The sequence below is a fragment of the Gordionus sp. m RMFG-2023 genome, chromosome 5 (assembly GCF_954871325.1).
Source record: "Gordionus sp. m RMFG-2023 chromosome 5, tfGorSpeb1-WG-v2, whole genome shotgun sequence".
NCBI classification, from domain to species: Eukaryota; Metazoa; Nematomorpha; class Gordioida; order Chordodea; family Parachordodidae; genus Gordionus; species Gordionus sp. m RMFG-2023.
Window position 1 is genome coordinate 18,168,527 of NC_088779.1, and position 21,641 is coordinate 18,190,167.

Sequence of the window (21,641 nt, forward strand, 5' to 3'; positions counted from 1 at the left end):
ATTAATTTGAACAAAATTTTAATAAGAATATTCATGTCGTAACTAAAAATGGCTCAGGACTTGAATTCGGCTTCAGGGATTATATACCTAATTTTTATAACACAAAAATGTAAAAATATAATTTATATTGTAAAGATGTTAAATTAAAATTTCAGTGAAGATGTACCCTAGATAAGCAACAATTGCCATAATCGTTATTTTTAAAGATTTTTGAAATTTACGCAAGTGGGTAATCTAGATTGTAAATATGTTATATTAAAATTTTAGTGAAGATGTACCATAGATAAGTAACAATTGCCATAATCGTTGTTTTTAAATTTTTTTGACTTATAAACGGGCTAAAATAAATATTGCTAACATGTTTAAATAAAACTTCAGTGAAAATGTACCCTAGATAAGTGATAATTGTCATAATCATTGTTTTTAAAATTTTTTTAATTTTTTTGACATAAATGGGCTAAAATAAGTATTGCTAACATGTTTAAATAAAATTTCAGTGGAGATGTACTCTATATAAGTATCAATTGTCATAATCGTTGTTTTTAAAGTTTTTTTGACGTAAATGGGCTTAAATAAATATTGCTAACATGTTTAAATAAAATTTCAGTAAAGATGTACCCTAGATAAATGACAATTGTCATAATCGTTATTTTTAAAGATTTTTGAAATTTTTTGATGCAAGTGGGTAAAAATCTAGATTGTAAATATGTTATATTAAAATTTTAGTGAAGATGTACCATAGATAAGTGACAATTGTCATAATCATTGTTTTAAGTCGTAAATGGGCTAAAATAAATATTGCTAACATGTTAAAATAAAACTTCAGTGAAGATGTACCCTAGATAAGTGACAATTGTCATAATCGTTGTTTTTAAAGTTTTTTAATTTTTTTGACGTAAATGGGCTAAAATAAATATTGCTAACATGTTTAAATAAAATTTCAGTGAAGATGTACCCTAGATAAGTGACATTTGTCATAATCGTTGTTTTTAAAGTTTTTTTAATTTTTTTGACGTAAATGGGCAAAAATAAATATTTCTAACATGTTTAAATAAAATTTAAGTGAAGATGTACTCTAGATAAGTGTCAATTGTCTTAATCGTTTTTTTTAAGATTTTTGAAATTTTTTGACGCAAGTGAATAAAAATTTAGATTGTAAATGTGTTATATTAAAATTTTAGTGAAGATGTACCATAGATAAGTGACAATTGTCATAATCGTTATTTTTAAATTTTGGACTTAAAAGAGGTCATCAAAAAATTTCAATAATCTTAAAAAATAACGAATATGACAATTGTCAGATTAAAATATTATCATTACAATGATCATATAAAATAACATAAAAGTTTAATATAATTATTTTAAAAATAGAAAAAAGTTAACTCATTCAATATATTAACCAACAATTTTGTCACATGCAACATATAAATTAGAGATCTGCAAAAGTAGACCAGGCATTTATCAATTATATTGAATTTTTTATGTAAAATAAAAATATTTGATTTTATTTAAAAAACTAGACGTCATATAACATGTCTTTTATTTAGAGTAATTATAAGAATTAATTTCTATATTTACATAAAATCGGGCTAGGCCGTAAAATTTATGGTTCAGGCCGGCGAAATTTTTTATAAAAAAATCTCCTTGGCTTGAAAAATAGGCCCGATGCAGATCACTAATATAAATAACGCATTCATCAAGCATCTTATTCGGCCTTTTTAATAGCCTTAATTTGGTGATAGGTGTAACATGCCTATTTAAGATTCTATGAATGTTGTTGCCATCCCAATTGTAGGGTTTCTTTCGGAATTTTTCACTTTCGCTTAATTTTAAAAGAGGTTAAACAAATAGGAGTTTTTTTAAAAAATTCGGAATTCTCAATATTTCAACAAATATTAATATTGAGAATTTTTTTTAAAATTATTATTTTATGTTAATTATTTATAGCTGGCTATGTAAGTAAGACAAGTAAAAAAAATTATATCATTATTCTCTTAAATATGTTACTTTTTGAAAAGTTTTTTATTTATATGATGTAATTTTTCAAATTATTATTTTAGAATATAAATAAACAATTAAACATACAAAAAAAGATTAAAACAATAGGAGAGGAAGACAGACTAAATTAATTTTTTTAAGAATATATTTTATATGGATTAAAAACTACTATACCCCGACCCTATATTTTAAAAATATTTTTGACTTAAATTTTTATTTGAGATATTACATTTTGTTAAATAAATTCTATATTTAATTCTTGTAAGAAACAAGACGCTAATATTCTTCTCATAATATTTTTGAAAGGTTTAATTTATGAAAAATAAACTCAGAAAACAACAGTAGGAATTTACGCTAGTTTAGTTCATTACAGAATCCTAGTACATATAATTTTGTTTATTAAACACCATTTAGTTAAAACATTTATTTTATATCTGACTTTGATAAAATTATTTTATAAATTTTAAAAAAAAATAAATAAGGACACATTTTATTTTACTATATTTAATATATAAATGATTATATTTTATTAATTTACATATCGTTTGGTATTACAGTTCAAACTTATTTAATTTTAAAAATGTACATTATATCCAAACGATTAATTTATAATTTAGCAATTGTATTTATATTGTCTGCCAAAAACATTAAATATAATTTTAAAAAATAATTATCAAAAATGAGATAAAAAAAAATTGATAAATGCTCAAAAATATAAAGATTAAAAATGACTTAAAGAGATTAAAAAGGTTAGAAATGTATGTAAAGATTACAATGAAAAAATCATAAAAAGAATATTGTATGTATGATGGAAAAAACATAAAGAATTGTTAAAAAAATGGACCTAAATTTATAAATTATTTTTAAAAATACAAAAGAATTATCAAAATGAGAAGAAAAATAAATTGAGAGAAGATATAGTAAGAAAAATAAAAGTAAAGAAAATCGCAAAAAGTTAGAAATAAATTGAGAAAAGATACAGTAAAAAACGTAAAGAAATCGCAAAAATTTAGAAATAAATTAAAAAAGAAAAATTTTAAAAAATTACGATTTTACTTTTTTGCTTGACACTTTCCCTTTCCTTTTTTAAGTGGGAATTGTTAAAAAAATGGACCTAAATTTATAAATTATTTTTAAAAATACAAAAGAAATATCAAAATGAGAAGAAAAATAAATTGAGAGAAGATATAGTAAGAAAAATAAAAGTAAAGAAAATCGCAAAAAGTTAGAAATAAATTGAGAAAAGATACAGTTAAAAAAACGTAAAGAAATCGTAAAAATTCAGAAATAAATTAAAAAAGAAAAATTTTAAAAAATTACGATTTTACTTTTTTGCTTGACACTTTCCTTTTCCTTTTGGGAATTTTCCTTTTTTGAGTGGGAATTGTTAAAAAAATGGACCTAAATTTATAAATTATTTTTAAAAATACAAAAGAAATATCAAAATGAGAAGAAAAATAAATTGGGAGAAGATATAGTAAGAAAAATAAAAGTAAAGAAAATCGCAAAAAGTTAGAAATAAATTGAGAAAAGATACAGTAAAAAAAACGTAAAGAAATCGCAAAAATTTAGAAATAAATTTTTTACTTTTTTGCTTGACACTTTCCCTTTCCTTTTGGGAATTTTCCTTTTTTGATCGGACTATTTCCTTTCTTTTTGGGAATTCTCCTTTTTCGTTTAGGCCTTTTAATTTTTTGATTGAACTTTTTCCTTTTATGATTGACCCTTTTCCTTTTTTAATAGGACCTTTTCCTTTTATGATTGAACTTTTCCTTTTTTGAATGAGAAATCCTGTATCTAGGGTACATCTTCACTGAGTTTTATTTTAACTTGTTAGCAATATTTATTTTAGCCCATTTATGTCAAAAAAATTTAAAAACAACGATTATGACAATTGTCACTTATCTATGGTACATCTTCACTAAAATTTTAATATAACATATTTACAATCTATATTTTTACCCACTTGCATAATAAAATTTCAAAAATCTTTAATGACAATTGTCACTTATCTAGGGTACATCTTCACTGAAATTTTATTTAAACATGTTAGCAATATTTATTTTAGCCCATTTAAGTCAAAAAACTTTAAAAACAACGATTATGACAATTGTCACTTATCTAGGGTACATCTTCACTGAAGTATTATATTAACATGTTAGCAATATTTACCTTAGCACATTTACGTCAAAGAAATTTAAAAATCTTTATAAACAACGATTATGACAATTGTCACTTTAGCGAGTCGGCTCCTTGATCGGCTTGAGTCGGAGCCGTTTTTTATGACTCGAGTCGCAAGTCGTAAGAACTCGACTTTTTAACAACACTAGGTATTTCTTAACAAAATAACTCAGTTACTGAATTCTTCAATTGCTAATTTTGGGGCAACCTCCTAGAGAGTTGTGGATTACACTTTTTAGTAGCTACAACTATATTTTTCATCCGCTTTCTCCTCTTAACTCTTATCCACATTTCTGCGAGTCATCAGAAGAATGAATAAATTAGGAAAAAGTTAAAGTTCTTTTTTATTTATTATATTATAAAATCAAATAATTATTACAAAGCAATTAAACTAAAGAATTGCCGAAATCATATAGATTTTATGTAGTTGTTGATTCAAGACCGTTTTTATTTTGCAATAATTTTAAAATGGTTGAAGCTAAATGTTCTAGATTTTTTATAACATAAAGATTGTCCTAAAGCAAAGTATGGAACCGGAACCAGAGCCCATTTTAAATTTCCAGGACAGTAATAATAATAATAGCGCAGATACTTTATTTAAATCTATATAGTTAAGATTTTGTATTTCATTTAAGAGTATTTACTGTTATTTTGAATTTTTTTTATTACTTTTCCAGAAACACTTTAAATAAATATTCAGAACCTGAACCTTTTTAAGTCCAGTTACCTCCCTGAAAGCTTCCTTAAAAAAATTAACGTCTTATATTTTTTTAATTTTAAAAATAATGTTTCACAGAAAAAATAAAGGTAGTCATTATTGTTAAGATAGAATAGTGTGTTTTAAAAACTTTTTTAAAAAAAATTAGATTTTGTGAAACTTTAGAAAAGGCATCTATAGGAACTATAGAATCGGGAAAATACACCAAAGATTTAGCAATATGTGTTAAAGGAGACATAAAAAAGTATTACATTTCATTCAAAAATTTATTTATACTAAATAAAATATCTGATAAAAATTATTTTTAAAATCAAATTATATGTTATTCGTACAAACGAGAATAAAATTATTTAATTTGAAAGAGGACGAATTCTAAATTATTCAAAATTTATATATCGATTTAAGGTTTACAGCTATACTATCATATTTTATAAGGTTTATGATCTTAATTGAGTTACTCTATGTTAATTTCGTAAACATGCATCTTCATATTTATATTATATTTAAAATATTTATTGCATAAAATGTAAATAGAGTCAATTCTAATGATTATTTGACTACAAACGATTTTTTGACTGAAATCAAGAAAAATCTGGATCATATGCTGAAGACAACAACCTAATGATTACCCAAGATCAAATATTTTTTAATATACTCAATAGTAATCATTTTTATGGTTCTGGCATTATTTTTAAAAATTATACAATATGAAATATATAAAATTTAATCATGTTTGGCGAATGGTATTATTATAATGATTGACGATTTGATGCAAGATTATTCCTAAATAAATAAGAGGGATTAAAAATATTTGTTGAATTCTCAATTAATTAAATTTTTATATCGTTAATTAAATTAAAAATTTTACCAAGTGAGACTGAAACATTAAGGCTCTCTACAAGCTGTAGATCGTTACATGAATATTTATCTGGAGATATGGTTAGGGGAACGTCGGAATAATTAGTAATTAGATCAGGAATTCCCTCACTTTCGTTGCCTATCAAATAATGCTTGAAATATTTATTAAATGCTATAAACCAAATATAATTAATGATGGTTTTTTTTGTAAACATGTTAGATTATTTGTAACCAATGTAGATTTATGATTGTTTTTTTTAAATGCTTGTGTTGTTATGATTTGCCATCCTAATTCTTTTAGCATCTAAATATTTCACATAATTAAATTTAATAAGATCGCTTGATTTCATTAAAAATAAACAAGATTATTTTGTTAACCACATTCGACTTTAGGATTATAAATATAAAAATATAATCGTCTGATATTACTGAATGTTTGTTGATTTTTGGCAGCGGTTTAAGATCAAAGATAATTAAGTTTAAATTGGAGAAGGGAAATAGTCCCATATTAGGAATTTGTAAAAATTTATGCTAAAAATTATCCTCTTATATGCCCATCACTTCGCCCTCCCCCCCCCCCCTTTTCATGAATAAACATAATAATTATGGTCTTAAAAGGTTAGATGTAGCGGATTTCGGTTTTTTTTTGAAGAAATTCATATAGGGTCGGTTTAAAATTTATAATGGTTTTTTTTTCGGTTCGTTCCGATTTTAATAAATTTGATTTTTTAAAAAAAGTAATCAAAACCATATATATATTATTATTAGAGAAAAATCTTTTTAATTAATATTCCTTATTTAACTTAACCATGAAGATTAAATTCTATTTATTTGCCTAATAAACAATAATTATTGATAGATATGAAGATAATGGCGATTTAATTGTATAAAAATTTTAATTTGAAAAGAAATCACGGATTAATTACCCACAATGATAATTAAATATTCAAAGTTAGATTAATAATTTAAAATTAATTACTTCTTAAAACCATTATGAACCGGTTCAAAATATCTATTATAGTTTGATTGGCTCTTTTTATATTTTCTTTAAAACCGTTCCGGTTTCGCGGTTCAGTCTGGTTCGAAACCCTAACATAAATGAAAAAAATATGCAAAAGATAATTGTTTTAGATGTAAAACCAAAATTTTTAAAAAAAAAGGAGTAAACCAATCAAAAAGGCCTAGTCTCCTAATTAGTGTTAATTTGCTTGGTCTTAAAATTTATGACTGCACTGGCCTGTTATGAGTACGAACCCGGGGTTCAGACCAGGGTTGCCAGGTCAAAATTTTCAAATTGTGGGAGAAATTTGGTATTATGCGGGAGAAATATGAAAATTGCAGTTGAAATATAAAAATTGCTAAAAAAATTTTTTATTTTGAATAGACTTAGTTATCCGCATATTGTTTTTTATAATTAGTTTATAAATACAAAGTCGGTAACTATTTTTCAAAATAAAATAACATCTTGAAAAAAACCAACGATCTTTTTTAAATATAAAAGAATGTAAACAAGATAAAATTTTATATTAATAAAACGATTTTAATTTTACAATTAAAAAAATATTTTATGCGAATGTCCAGCAAAACTACCGCAATTGTAAATCTACCGTGTGTGTGTATAACATTATAGGGATAGGCGCTTAATTATCACGTTTTAATATATAAGGTACTCCAAAAATAAGAAATAATACAGATGCAACTACAGTTGCGGCAATTGTAATCACATCTTGTATTACAACATTCACAGAGATACTTATCATCACAATGTTAGTAGAATCTTTTCCCCATAATATTTAACGACTCGAATATAAATGAAAACTATACTTGTAGAACAAAAATGAGCAAGGCTATCATCAATGTTTTAGGACCTAAATCCAGGAGGTCAATTCTTGACGATTTGAAAGATGGGCATACATATGCAATTCTAACAGATGCATCTAATAAAAGAAATATTAAAATATCTCCCTTGACCCTCTGCTAATTCAACAAAATTAAGGTCGTTTCAATAAAACTATTAAATTTTTCCCCCTCAAATAGTGAAAAATCCAAAGACATAGCTAACCATATAATGGTAAATATAGCAGATTCGAGATTATCAATAAATTGCATGTCAGCTTTCTGATCTGATAATGCCTCAGTGAATTTGGTAAAAACAGAGTGTATTTACAGAATTGAGTCAGCACAATGTTGGTTGCGATATGTTCCTAATACCCGCCATCGATAGAATTTTATAAACCTTTAAAAAATATTTCTTAAATAAAGATTATAAAAGCTGTCCTAACATCTTGAAAATTTTTCTCAATAATGAATGGCAGAGGTATATTTAGGAATGATTTCACATGTAGGAAATCTACTACATGCTGTTAATGTGTAGTTGCAATCAGAAGAATCTTAATATAGATTCACAAAATTATGCTGAAGATGTGTTAATCTTTACATTTAATAATTGACAATAAATCTTATAGCGCCATTGCTAAAACTTAATTATAATAATAGAACTAAATGTTTACCTCGTTATTGAGATATTTATAAAATTCCTGGCATGACATATATATTTGTTTTAGCTCGGCCTTAAAGCAATCATTTCTCTCCTTTTCCTAGGAAGTCCTCATCAGGCTAAAAATGCGCTCGGGTGAAGCATTAGAATGAGGTATGGAGAAGACATACTTGCATATTTTTTTCCAAGCATGGGGATTTATCGATACTACGAAAATATTCTACCCATTTCTTCTCTGCTTTTAGACCATCTAACTTTAAGTATTTTTACGAATCATAAAAAATAGAGAGAATTACAATCTCCTCAAACAAGATATCAATGTCTTTCGGTATTTTTAATATATTTATTAAATTATAAAAACCATCAATTGATGGTTTCTGTTCCAAGGTCATAATATTTATACATTTGTAAATAGTTATTAAAATCAAATTTTGATTGTAAATATTCTAAAATTGTCTTAATAAAAATATCTACTTCATTTAAAAATGTATTATTTAGAGTATTTTGAACATTTTAATATAATATTTTTAGCAATAGCGCCATAAAATTTATTATCAATTTTTAACTGTAGAGATGAACAGATCTGTAGCATGATTTGGTGAATCTTTTTTAATATATATGAAGTAGATTTCCTACATGTGAAACGAATCCCAAATATGCTTCTGCCATTTCATACTCGAAAAAATTTTTCAAAATTTTAGGACAGCTTTTAAAATCTCTATTTAAGAAGTATTTTTTTTAAGGTTTGTAAAATATTAAAATTCTATCTATGGCAGGTATTAATGACAACCACCTGATAGGTATATATCGCAACAACTCTCACTATTCCAAGTCAGACCACTTCATCAACTCTTTTAATTCATTAACTCTTTTAGTTGATAAATTAAATTCGTTAAAACATTTCATCACAATTATTTCTACATCCTCAGATAGTATATTCATTGCCTTCTTGCAAGAATTATGTAGTATATGCCATATACAGCCAATTGGTAATAATTCATTATTGTGCTGCCTCAATTCGGTAACTTTGGTTTTTGCCAAAATTTACAGAGGCATTGTCAGCGCAGAAAGCTGACATGCAAATCATTGGTAACTCTGAATCAGCTATATTTACCATTATGTGGCTAGCTACATTGTTGGATTTTTCAATATCCGAGGAAAAAATTTTAACAGTTTTATTGAAATGTTCTTATTCTTGTTGAAATAGCGAAGGATCGAGGGAAATGTTTTAATATTTCGTTAAATATCATGAGAAAAGGATTCGACCCACATTGTGATGATATGGCTCTGTGAATGTTAAATTACATGATAGATGTATACGATTTCCGCAAATGTAGTTGCATCTATATTATTTATTATTTTTGAGAATATTTTTGTATTACAATCGATGTAGATATACTCCCCTGTACTGACTTATATGAATGAAAGATTTATTATTGGATAAAAAATAAAACAGGATAGAAAGAAATTTACAAACTAGACATGTTTTTCAAATAAATATTTAAAATTTATTTTAAAAATATAAAATAATCAATTAATGTCTCTCAAAATTATTATTTATATATTAAAAACGTTTAACTACTTTAAAAAAAAAATGCGAGAGAAATTAAAAAAATGCGGTAGATTTTTGCTGGAGATTTCTAATTGCTGTAATTTTGCGGGAGAGAGATGTCTGCGTATAAACTAAAAAATTGCGGGAGTCTCCCGCTGATGGGAGGAGACATGGCAACCCTGGTCCAGACCCGTGGTTAAGACGAATAATATTATTCCAAATAGTTTTTAACAAAATCATTTACCAAAAGTAGGGAAGCAGCAAAACGCAATAGCGTTTTCTGGGGTTAGATAGTAAAGCCCTGTAAGCAACTCAGATTCAGGTTTAAAAAAATTTTACTCGGGTCCACCTAGGCCTTAGAAATACAATAAAAATAGGATTAAAATGAGTTATTATGTTGGTTAGCCGAGCGATTATTTCCAGCCATACGACTTTTGCAACGATTCGAAAAATCACTTTTTTTAAATAAAAGATGAATTAGAATTTTTCTGGGAATAGAACAAGAACAATTAGTACTAAATTTAACTTTATACAAAAATTAGAATGCTTTATATATTTAAATTTAATTATTTTCGAACTCAGGGCTTAAAGGAAGGTGTTAGTGCCTAAAAATCAATAGGTATGACTGATAGGGTTTTAAAATAAATTGAAATGGGTCCAGGCCAAAAAAAATAAAATTTGCAGAGCTCTACCTCGGGTAGTGTAAACATCTTTTATTTTATTACCCCATTCACATTTAATGCGAATTTGCGACGAAATTATTGATTATCAGGATTCAAAAGAAACATTAAATGTAATAAAGTGCTGAATTGTAAATTGCATACTTGCTTTGCTGCAATATATGATAATTTTTAAAACTAAAAACGATTGGTACAATAAAAAAAAATATTGTTATAGATCATTTAAACAATTATTTTTTTTAGTTTGTTTTTGAACAAAAATTTTAAATTTCCTTAACCCGCCTGCCCATAGTTTCAAATTTTCTTAACCCGCCCGCCTGCCCATTTTCGAAAAATTTTTTACCCGCCCATCCGCCCGCTTACTTAGATGGGTGGGCGGCGGGCCGAAACCCCGCCCAATGCAGACCTCTAGTCTGAACCCGGAGTTCCCTTATATATTTTATTGTGAATAATTTACATAATAATATTTTTATGCATAAAGAACGAATATCCATATTAGCATAGAAACAATTATCTTTAATAATATTTATATTTTTTAAAAATTGTTCTCTTCTAATAATCTGAAACTATTGTATTTAAACTAGGCTAATATTCCACTTTCTCCTAGAAAATTCAGGAATTAAACTTCTTTCCAATTTTTCTTCTCATGGCATAATTTTATCATTATCAGATCTTCTCTTGCAAAATTACCGTATATTATTGTTAGTGGCATTTAATAAGAGATTTCTCTGATAATGCCGAAATATTTTTATGTTATAGTTTATGATTTAGGAGAAATTTTTAAAAAGATGAGTGTCCGACTACATTTTTAAAATTTAAAATATTTTGAGAATATTAAGATACACAATAAAATAGATTTCATAAAAAGAACGATATTTTTATAAACCTAGTCATCAAATTCTAATTTTCTCGGCCGAGGCCTGATGAATAATTATGATAATATTTTTGGGTTTCCGGTTGTTATTTTTTTTTAATATGCTGAACAATTAATTAGGTAGTAATGTTAAAATTATGAAAATGTTTCTTTCTTTATCAGTTCCTATTAGTGCTTTGCTTTAACTGGTAGAGTAGCCAGTTTAAAAAACTATCAGCAACTAAGTCAGTCTTACGTCAATTTTTTAGAAAATTTTATCATATTTAATACTTTGTGAGTTATTTTAATCTGTACTGCCCGACCCGAATTTCTTTAAAATATATTATATATTAATTTACATAGATAATAATGGTAATTTAAAATATGTGGTTTTAAATCAAGAACCTAACAAGAATCAATAGGAAATCTATTATATTGTTTTCCCAATTCCTTAGTCACAATAATCGCAATTTCATCATCAGAGAATAAATGAATTAAGCTCTAAGATGTGTAGCCATTCAATTCTACTAACTACCTATGATGCTTAATATTGTTTCATGTATTGTTGTGATAAACTTTGGCCTTGACTTTTTGATTAAGCAATAAGAGAACACTTTATATAAATTTCTTATCAAAAAATGCTTACCACAATACTAATCCCTCACTAATTAAAATATAAATGATTTTCGAGGACTAATTATCTGTCTGGCTCAATGTATTAAATAAGACTTTTCTTAGCACCTTGCAAATTTAATTTATTTCAGCAAAAGCTTCACCAAAAATCTTTATTTATTTTTAAATTTTAGGTCTTCCTGTCCCAAATTTAATTGGAAAATATAACTAAACGCATATTTAAGCAATCAATTAATATAAAAATAATTTCTTTACCCTAATCCTAGATAAATCTATTTTATTGCTTAGAATTTTTTTTATTTCATTCTCGATATTGCAATTCATTTAAGATAATGCATTCGCGATCATTCGCAATAATGCATTCGCGAACATACACTTGCGATAAAGCATTCGTGTTAATGCATTCGCTGTAATAAATATGCTTTCACATTTTCGCGATAATGCATTCGCGATAAAGCTTTTGCTGCAATGCATTCGCAATAATGCTTACATTCGCGATAATTCATTTGCTATAATGTATTCGCTACAATACATTCGCGATAACACTTTTGCGATATTAGCGCTAATGCATTCGTTTTAATATTTTCGCTGTATTATATTCGCTATAATGCATTCGCTATAAAAATATTTCGCGTTAATCGACATTCATCAGATTATATTTGGGCTTTCGAAATACCTCCCAATCGCAATAGGTTCACTTTTGATAGCCAAAATTATTACAAAAAAAATAAAATCCGATTCTCAGTCCCTTCTGGGCAAATACCAATTAGGATGAGGAACTAAATGAGGCGTAGATATAGCCTCTCATTGCCTACGAATCTACCTTCAACATCCACTGATAAACTCCGTGTTATGCAAAATCGATTTCAAGAATGTCTTCAATACAATTTCGCGTTCCTCGGCACTCGAATCTTTTTACGATCCCCCCAATATTAGCGCTTCTAAACATTTGCTATAACAATAGCACTCCCCTCATTTTAAATGGTAACATTATTTTTCCGAAGAGGGAGAACAGGGTGACCCCCTTGGCCCTATTCTTCTGCTTAGCTATTCACAATATGATGAAAGATCTTAAATTTGATTCGACCTCGACCTTAACCTATGGTACCTAGATGATGGCACACTATGGGGTAATTAACATCAGATAAGCAAAGCCCTTCGATTAAAATCTTTTTACAATTAAACAAAACTAAAACAGAAATATGTTTCCTCAAACGGAGATGCCCTCTGATTTTTTAAAGATTACACTATTATTGAAAAAGAAGATATCCAACTCTTGGCCTCCCCATTACTAAATAATAATATATCGAATCGATAAAACATTTTCTGAAATGCAAAACTTAGAAACCATATTCACACCAACTTTTTTATATTAAAAAAATCTTTTTATCTATCTAAAATCTCGCATCTTTGCCACTCATCTTCCTCATTTACCACCTTAAAATTTTTCAATCAACATGATATTAGCTTAAAAACCTTTATAGAAAAATTACGTGCTAAACCAGGTGGTATCGACATAATTTCTTTAAAACTATTATTCCTATCTTTATTTATGTCAAATTGCCTATCCCTCAATTCAGCGATCTCATCATTTATAACACCCAATGATGATCTTTTAACCGCAGCAATCGAACGTTGGAATCAATTTACCCCAGACGGTTTTACATTTCCAACCGAAATATCCAACAAATCTATTATTGAACCCCTAATAAAGAATCTACAAAATAGCCTTAATCCTATTGATATTAACGATATACAATTATTACAATCCAACGATAAATGCGGATGGCACGAATGGCTCAAACAAAGCACTTCCAAGCCAAACCATAGATAATCTCTTTACCAACGAACAACTGAGAGTTTGGATTCTCACTTACACAACCACACACATGCCACCAATGAAATTTACCCGATCCTAACGCCCGACACAGCCTTAACTGCGCCCATAATCAAGGTCGCCACTCTGTCATAAATCAATCAACAAAAACATCCATAACGCATTTAATAAGGCAAAAAATCCCAACATTTTCGAACCAAGTAACCTTTCATTACAGGATGGTCTCAGACCCCCCTGATCCAACGGCAAATCCCTTATTTGGGACGCAACCTGCGTCTCTTCCTTTCTTTCCTTAATTAATTCTAGCCCTTTAAATACCGGGGAAAATAAAAAAATTATTAAATATTCAAATCTTAATAATTTTATATTTCAGCCAATAGTCATATTAACTAACGGTAATTTTTCCCAGTCAACATAGCCTTTTTTTTTAATTTTATTGGGGAAAATATTTAAAATAACAAACGAATACCGAGAATCTATATTTCTCAAACAAAAACTTCAACTTGAAACTTTTAAGCATAATTATACTTGTTTTTTTAGGAACACACTCATTTCTAAATTAAGCTCTTTTTAGAGCCTTCAATACTTATATATATATATTTATTTTTAATTATTAATTTTATAGTTAGTTATTTTTAATTAATATACTCAAAAAAAATAGAATCACGTTTATCTTATCGAGTTGATTTGAAAATATTTATTTAATTTTAAAAAAACTGGTAAATTAATGAAATTTAAAAAAAAAATACATTAATAAATCTCTAAGCTAGTCCTTAATTATGTGTTATTTTTAAAAAAATGAACAAAATGATATTTAGCTCTTTAAAAATATTTAGAAAATGTTAATATTAATTTGAAAAAATTTCATAATTTTGTAAGCTTTTGAAAAAACACTTTTTTTGACCAAACTATGAACCCCTACTAAAAAATTTCAATTAAAAAAAAATATATAGAATCATGTTTAGCTCTTCAAGAGGATTTAGAAATTGCTAACGTCAATTTAAAAAATTTTCTTAAAATTATCGAAAATTATTTTTTTGACTAAGCTACACATCCCTACACTAACCCTATTAAAAGGGCTCTTAAAAAAATTAATATAGAATCGTATTTAGCTTATTGAGATGACATAGAAAATGTTATTTTTAATTTTGAAAAAAAATTAGTAAAATACCAAAAACAACTTTTTGGATAAGTAAAATAATCATCTCCAACCAAGTCCTTCATCCTCAATAAGTGTGCACTATTTTTAAAAAATGAAGGCAGAATCATGTTTAGCTCATCAATGGGATTTAGGAATTATTAATAATCAAATGCCTCATTTGTAATGTACTAAGTTTTTAAAAAAGGGAACCTCCAACTTAGTTGAATCTTAGCTAGCATATTTTCAGAAAATTTTGAGGAGCTTATATTATTATTTTTTTAAATTTTATTATTTTACCAGTATTAAAAAAAACATTTTTTAAATCAACTTGATGAGAAAAATAATTTCTATATTAATATTATTAAATTTTAGCTTCTATAATAGGGGTATATCCACTTGCATAGTTTCTAGGGAAGCTTATTTTAGTCATTGTAGAAAGTAAATTTTGAATAATTTTAAAGATTATATTTATCCTTTATGATAAAAAATTAATAAAAATGGTTAAGTGGCATAAAAACATTTAATAAAACTTTTTTAAAAAAAATATTCAAGGATATAAAAAATTCCCAGTAAAAATAATTTTTTTTAAAATATTTTCAAAATCAGATTAAAAAATTTGCAAATTGAGCTATTGTTAAATGTACTCTCCTAAAATTACCTTTAGAAATTTATAAGAATCGTGAACTTGATAAATATCCATCACTTCCAAAGCTCCTGCACTTGCTTTACTTACTACATTTGTTAATGGGCATGAATTTTCTGATACAATGACCTTACCTATACCAAAATAAAAGCTTGATCTAAGTATTGCTCCTAAATTCATAGGATCCTAAATATTATAATTAAGCCAGATGTCATATTTTAAATTTGAGATAATATTTTTTAAGTATATTTTATAATGAAAATTGAATAACTTTAATATTGTATAAGTAAAGCCATATTTCAGCTTTATTCGGTAAAAATAGATCTGAAATTTGTAATGAAACAAATTTGACAGGACTAACATCTAAGACAATACCCTATTGATTAAAAATATAATTGAAAATATTTATTAATCAACTTGATGTGGTCTATTGCATGACAATTCATTTAATCTTTGTCTAGGCACATACTCTATAAGTGTATTTTGTAATAGAATAAGTATATTTTTTATTTTTATATTCTTTGAATTAGATATCTCGTTTTTTATATAAGCCTTATAAACTTTTCGCTTTTTTCTTAATAGTGCATTAAAAACGGAGTCCAATCCGTATAAAATATCGCCAATAATCCTTCCATGGCCTTTTTGCCTATATACTTTACCCTTCCCTAACCCAGGAAGACCTGAATTATATATGTATTCAGATAGATGGAGAAATTGGGTTGTAAATTTAAAAAAATTAAAATTGCATGCTCTGAATGATTGCATTTAATTTTCCAAGAACGGACAATAATATACGATTTGCCTAACTTTGATCGTAAAGTCATTTGATCGTAAATTTTGTCCATTTTTTTCTGATTGGTCTATTTAATCGCGGTAAATTAAAATCATTTAAAAACATTATGCTTAATACTGTAGCTGATAATTTAAGACTATTTTTTAAAAGAAGAAATGAATCATTACAAAGTATGATATATTTAATTTGATTTTTAAAAAAATATTTTTTTAGAGTGACACAAAATCATCTAACAGCTGAAGGTATATTTAATACTAAACTTATCTAGATTACATACATTAATTTAGATAAAGATTCTCAGTGTAATATAGATCAGAATATTAGCCAACCCAGTAGCTCATCTAGTAATCAATAAGTAACAAACAAAATAATTATTTTTGAATAAACAAGCTAATACAATTCAACAAATACAACCACAACATATACAGCCCCAAATATTACTAGAGATAACTTTTACCCTCCAATTTCAAGTAACAAAAATAATTGTATAAATTAATAAACATTTTTTTAGATATATTAACAAATGTGGCCCAAATACAAAGTTTTGCATTTAACCACACTAATAATCAAACTACTTTTACAAGTAGATTACAAATATTTTTTTTAAAATATATTTTAATATAATTAGACTTGGAAGACATTAACAATGCAGGAATTTTATTAGACTTACATAATTCCAACAATGAAAATTTAAGTAAATAAATTATATTATTACATTTACATAATCTGATTATTACATTTACATAATCTGATTATAAATAATTTATATTTTGACACTGTAATTTTTAGATATACAATAAATTCCAACTTCAAAAGGGAATTTGTGCTTGTATCATGATGGATAATATATAACAAAAGAAAAGAATATTCAAAATCTAATTACTCAATATAATTTAAAAATTATAAATAAATATTTATTTGTTTAAAACTTATGTATAATTATAATATAGATGTATAATAAAATATAATATTCTTACCAAATTATCAATTAATTTTATTTATAAGTTATAATTATCTAATAAATAATAAATTGTAATCATATTTATCCATTGCTTCTATTTCCATTATTTAAAGGAGTTCAAAATCAGTAGCTCTTCTTTCTTCATTATCTAATAAATAATAAATTTTAATCATATTTATCAGTTGCTTCTATTTCCATTATTTAAGGAGTTCAAAATCAGTAGCTCTTCTTTCTTCATTATCTAATAAATAATTGATATATGTTTATTAATAGGTATACATTATTACACTAATCTGATATAAAGAATTAGAAAAATATTTCATTATTTAAGGAGTTCAAAATCAGTAGCTCTTTTTTCATTATCTAATAAATAATAAATTTTTATCAGTTTATTAATAGGTATACATTGTAATCATATTTATAGTTGGTTCTATTTCCATCAATTAAAGGCATTCAAAATCAGTAGCTCTTCATTATCTAATAAATAATACATTGATATATGTTTATTAATAGGTATACATTATTACACTAATCTAATATAAAGAATTAGAAAAATATTTCCATTATTTAAAGGAGTTCAAAATCAGTAGCTCTTCTTTCTTCATTATCTAATAAATAATAAATTTTAATCATTTTTATCAGTTTATTAATAGGTATACATTGTAATCATATTTATAGTTGCTTCTATTTCCATCAATTAAAGGCATTCAAAATCAGTAGCTCTTCATTATCTAATAAATAATACATTGATATATGTTTATTAATAGGTATACATTATTACACTAATCTGATATAAAGAATTAGAAAAATATTTCCATTATTTAAAGGAGTTCAAAATCAGTAGCTCTTCTTTCTTCATTATCTAATAAATAATAAATTTTAATCATTTTTATCAGTTTATTAATAGGTATACGTTGTAATCATATTTATAGTTGCTTCTATTTCCATCAATTAAAGGCATTCAAAATCAGTACCTCTTCATTATCTAATAAATAATACATTGATATATGTTTATTAATAGGTATACATTACTACATTAATCTGATATAAAGAATTAGAAAAATTACGTGCATATAAATTCATATGAATTAAAAAATCGACCATTTTGACCTGAAATGGACAAAGGTACCATTTTGGTATCGTCCCTCTAATTCGTATGAAAATTTAGGAAATAGGTTTTTTGTCGTAATTGCAATAGTTCGTTCCCAAAAAAAAATAGTTCGTTCCCAAAGTAGTTTGTTCCCAAAATAATTATGAAAATCCAAGAGATTAATGCTAAATCGCAACAATTATCAATAAGAAAATTGTAAAGTATATATTATTTAATTTGCATATAATAATTAATTTTTTTAGAAAACTAGGCAAAACAAAGAGTGCATATAAACAAAGCTATTATTCAAATTCTAATAATCAAATGGTTCAATATAGTTTGATCAAATCAAAATACAACAATAATATTATCTATTCTAAGAAAAATTTAATTCAATTTGTACATTATCATGCAAAAAAAAGAGATTGCATTTTTATATATTAATTAAAATTTTTATTATGAGATATTTCATATAAATTTTGATAATGTTATATCAATGATATATTTATAATAAAGAGTTTGCTAAAATATTGTAAATTATCTGCTATTTATATCATTTTTAAACAAAGCTATTATTCAAATTCTAATAATCAAATGGTTCAATATAGTTTGATCAAATCAAAATACAACAATAATATTATCTATTCTAAGAAAAATTTAATTCAATTTATACATTATCATGCAAAAAAAAGAGATTGCATTTTTATATATTAATTAAAATTTTTATTATGAGATATTTCATATAAATTTTAATGTTATATCAAAGATATATTTATAATAAAGAGTTTGCTAAAATATTGTAAATTATCTGCTATTTATATCATTTTTAAACAAAGCTATTATTCAAATTCTAATAATCAAATGGTTCAATATAGTTTGATCAAATCAAAATACAACAATAATATTATCTATTCTAACAAAAATTTAATTCAATTTATACATTATCATGCAAAAAAAAGAGATTACATTTTTATATATTAACTAAAAATTTTATTATGAGATATTTCATATAAATTTTAATAATGTTATATCAAAGATATATTTATAATAAAGAGTTTGCTAAAATATTGTAAATTATCTGCTATTTATATCATTTTTAAACAAAGCTATTATACAAATTCTAATAATCAAATGGTTAGCAATAATATTATCTATTCTAAGAAAAATTTAATTCAATTTATACATTATCATGCAAAAAAAAGAGATTGCATTTTTATATATTAATTAAAAATTTTATTATGAGATATTTCATATAAATTTTAATGATGTTATATCAAAGATATATTTATAATACAATTGTGCTGTCTATTATATATTAATGAATCTAGAGCATTAAGAGTTTGCTAAAATATTGTAAATTATCTGCTATTTATTTTTTAATATATACTGTTCTTGTATTAATATAAATATTAATTACCATTTAGCCATTTAAATAATTTAAAATAAAAAGCATTTTTTAATTTATTTGCCAAATCTGTTACAACGTTTCAAAATTATACAATTTTATAATCGCTTCAAATATATTTGTGGCCATTTTAGGTCATTTGACGTTTTTTCACAAATGTTCATACGATCTAGTGGACCCTAACCACCATTTTACGATCAAAATAATACGATCAAAGGAGGCCCTCCCTAATATACAACGTCAGTCAACAATTATTAAACTACGCCTAAATTGAGGAGTATTAAATATGGCATTCCATATTATTTTAATCTGAATTTTTGTACATCTATTATTTCGCCTTAAATATATTAAATTTAAAAAAAAATTAATTCCACATTTGTTTAGAGTTATAAATACATAAATATTAATTTACATTTTTTAAAGTCTACCTTTTGTTTGATTTAATTATATTAAAGTAAAACATATGGTTTTGTGTTATTTTTTAATCCGAGGTTTTTCATACTTTTGGATTCCTTTATTAGAGTGTTCAGTAAACATAAATAAGATATTTAGGTTCCGGAGATCTTCCTAAATCCCGAGGTATATTTGAATTCCGAAAAGGAGGGTTGGTTTTATCCCCAATTATGTAAGATAAAACTAACACAACCCCCTTTTGCAAAAACGTTCCATTTTTTACGTTGCGCCAATTTTATTTTAATTCATAATTGCGTTTTTATTTTCTCTATAAATGGAACTAATTTTTATGTTTATCGTTATATATTTTTATACCTTTTGGTGAATTATAAATTTTTATACTAAATAATTTGTTTCACCTGATAAAATTTTAATAAAGTTTCTGTCTGTTAAATATTATTATGGCCCATACTCGATCGTATGGACTAACTACAGTGGCGTCGCTGGGGAAGGGGGGGCGCAGGGGCTCGAGCCCCCTGGAAAATTTGAATAGCCCCTTGAACCAAAAAAAAATATTTTTAATGGAATCTTAACCCCTTGAACTAAAAATAATTTTTTTTGATTGCCCCTGAAAGATTTCTTTTATAATTCTAATAAGTAAAATAACGATTTAATTTTATTATTTAAAAATTAATAAGACTACTAAATATTTATTAAATTAATACTATTTTAAATATTAGATTAAATTAATACATATAAATTATATTTTCACTATATCAGCTAACAATCAAATTTTGTGTTAAAAATAGAATATCAACATCACTCACTAAATATTAATTTAGCAAAATTATACATTTTATTATTCATCCTACAATAGATGTAATAAATTTGATATATTTTCTTTTTTACGTTAGGAAAGCTACTTTCTTTTCTTTTTCAAAAAACTTGAGTTAAATTTTTAATACAAGTATATTTTTGATGTAAATAACTCAAGGCTTCAATATATTTGCACAATTATTTCTTCCAAAGATTTTTAGTGTTTTTATTTTATCAATTTATCCAACATAATAAATTGATACTAGTTAACATCGTAAGTGTCATGGCTATTACTGCAAATTAACCAGCATCTATTATTTGTGTTGCTATGTAATTTAAGATTATTACTACAACGGCTGAGAGCATATGATTGCATATTTTAGATTAACAATAATGGTCAACTGTGTAATCGTTTATATATTATATATCATTTAAAAAGGATGATAATCTTTTAGAAATTTAATATCTCACAATAATTTTCTCGATTACTTATCTAGCTACCATCATGTCATCTAAAAGGAAGCTCTAACCACTTAATAGTTTTATGATGATTGGTCGTTTATATTCTCTTCTTCAAAAATTGTTGATTTGG

The 21,641-nt window shown here is 25.4% G+C and overlaps 2 protein-coding genes and 1 long non-coding RNA gene across 5 annotated transcripts in view; 1 reads left to right on the forward strand and 2 right to left on the reverse strand.

Moving 5' to 3' along the window:
* The window catches only part of LOC135930495 (isocitrate dehydrogenase [NADP], mitochondrial-like), a 20,788-nt gene extending 15,126 nt beyond the window's left edge, over positions 1–5,662 (forward strand). The window contains exons 9-10 of the mRNA XM_065467292.1: positions 5,046–5,141; positions 5,432–5,662. Of these exons, the coding sequence (XP_065323364.1) occupies positions 5,046–5,141; positions 5,432–5,519 (184 nt within the window). The 3' untranslated portion in view covers positions 5,520–5,662. The remainder of the gene's footprint in view (positions 1–5,045; positions 5,142–5,431) is intronic.
* On the reverse strand, positions 5,490–16,364 carry LOC135930496 (rRNA methyltransferase 1, mitochondrial-like). Its single transcript, XM_065467294.1, has 6 exons — positions 16,009–16,364; positions 15,863–15,967; positions 15,607–15,777; positions 5,936–6,059; positions 5,766–5,894; positions 5,490–5,680 (listed from the first exon to the last, which is right to left on the reverse strand). Exons 1-6 carry the CDS (start codon positions 16,354–16,356, stop codon positions 5,625–5,627), a joined length of 933 nt encoding a protein of 310 aa, XP_065323366.1. The 5' UTR covers positions 16,357–16,364; the 3' UTR covers positions 5,490–5,624.
* Positions 16,365–17,367: 1,003 nt separating this feature from the next.
* On the reverse strand, positions 17,368–18,461 carry LOC135929867 (uncharacterized). Of its 3 annotated transcripts, XR_010572650.1 has the most exons (8): positions 18,378–18,461; positions 18,259–18,330; positions 18,127–18,207; positions 18,005–18,076; positions 17,873–17,953; positions 17,751–17,822; positions 17,633–17,708; positions 17,368–17,586 (listed from the first exon to the last, which is right to left on the reverse strand). It is a non-coding gene; the product is annotated as an uncharacterized LOC135929867 (long non-coding RNA). The 3 variants fall into 3 exon arrangements; XR_010572651.1 differs by lacking the exon at positions 17,633–17,708; XR_010572652.1 differs by lacking the exons at positions 17,751–17,822; positions 17,873–17,953.
* Positions 18,462–21,641: the final 3,180 nt, after the last annotated feature.

Excerpts from the sequence above, each read along its gene's own strand:
- LOC135930496 (XM_065467294.1), bottom strand. The coding sequence starts at position 16,356 with ATGCAATCATTCAGAGCATGCAATTTTAATTTTTTTAAATTTACAACC. Across the intron at positions 6,060-15,606 it reads ATTCTTATAAATTTCTAAAG|ATGCTAAAAGAATTAGGATG; the intron begins GTAATTTTAGGA and ends TGAAATATTTAG. Across the intron at positions 5,681-5,765 it reads TAATGTTTCAGTCTCACTTG|GAATAATCTTGCATCAAATC; the intron begins GTAAAATTTTTA and ends TTATTTATTTAG.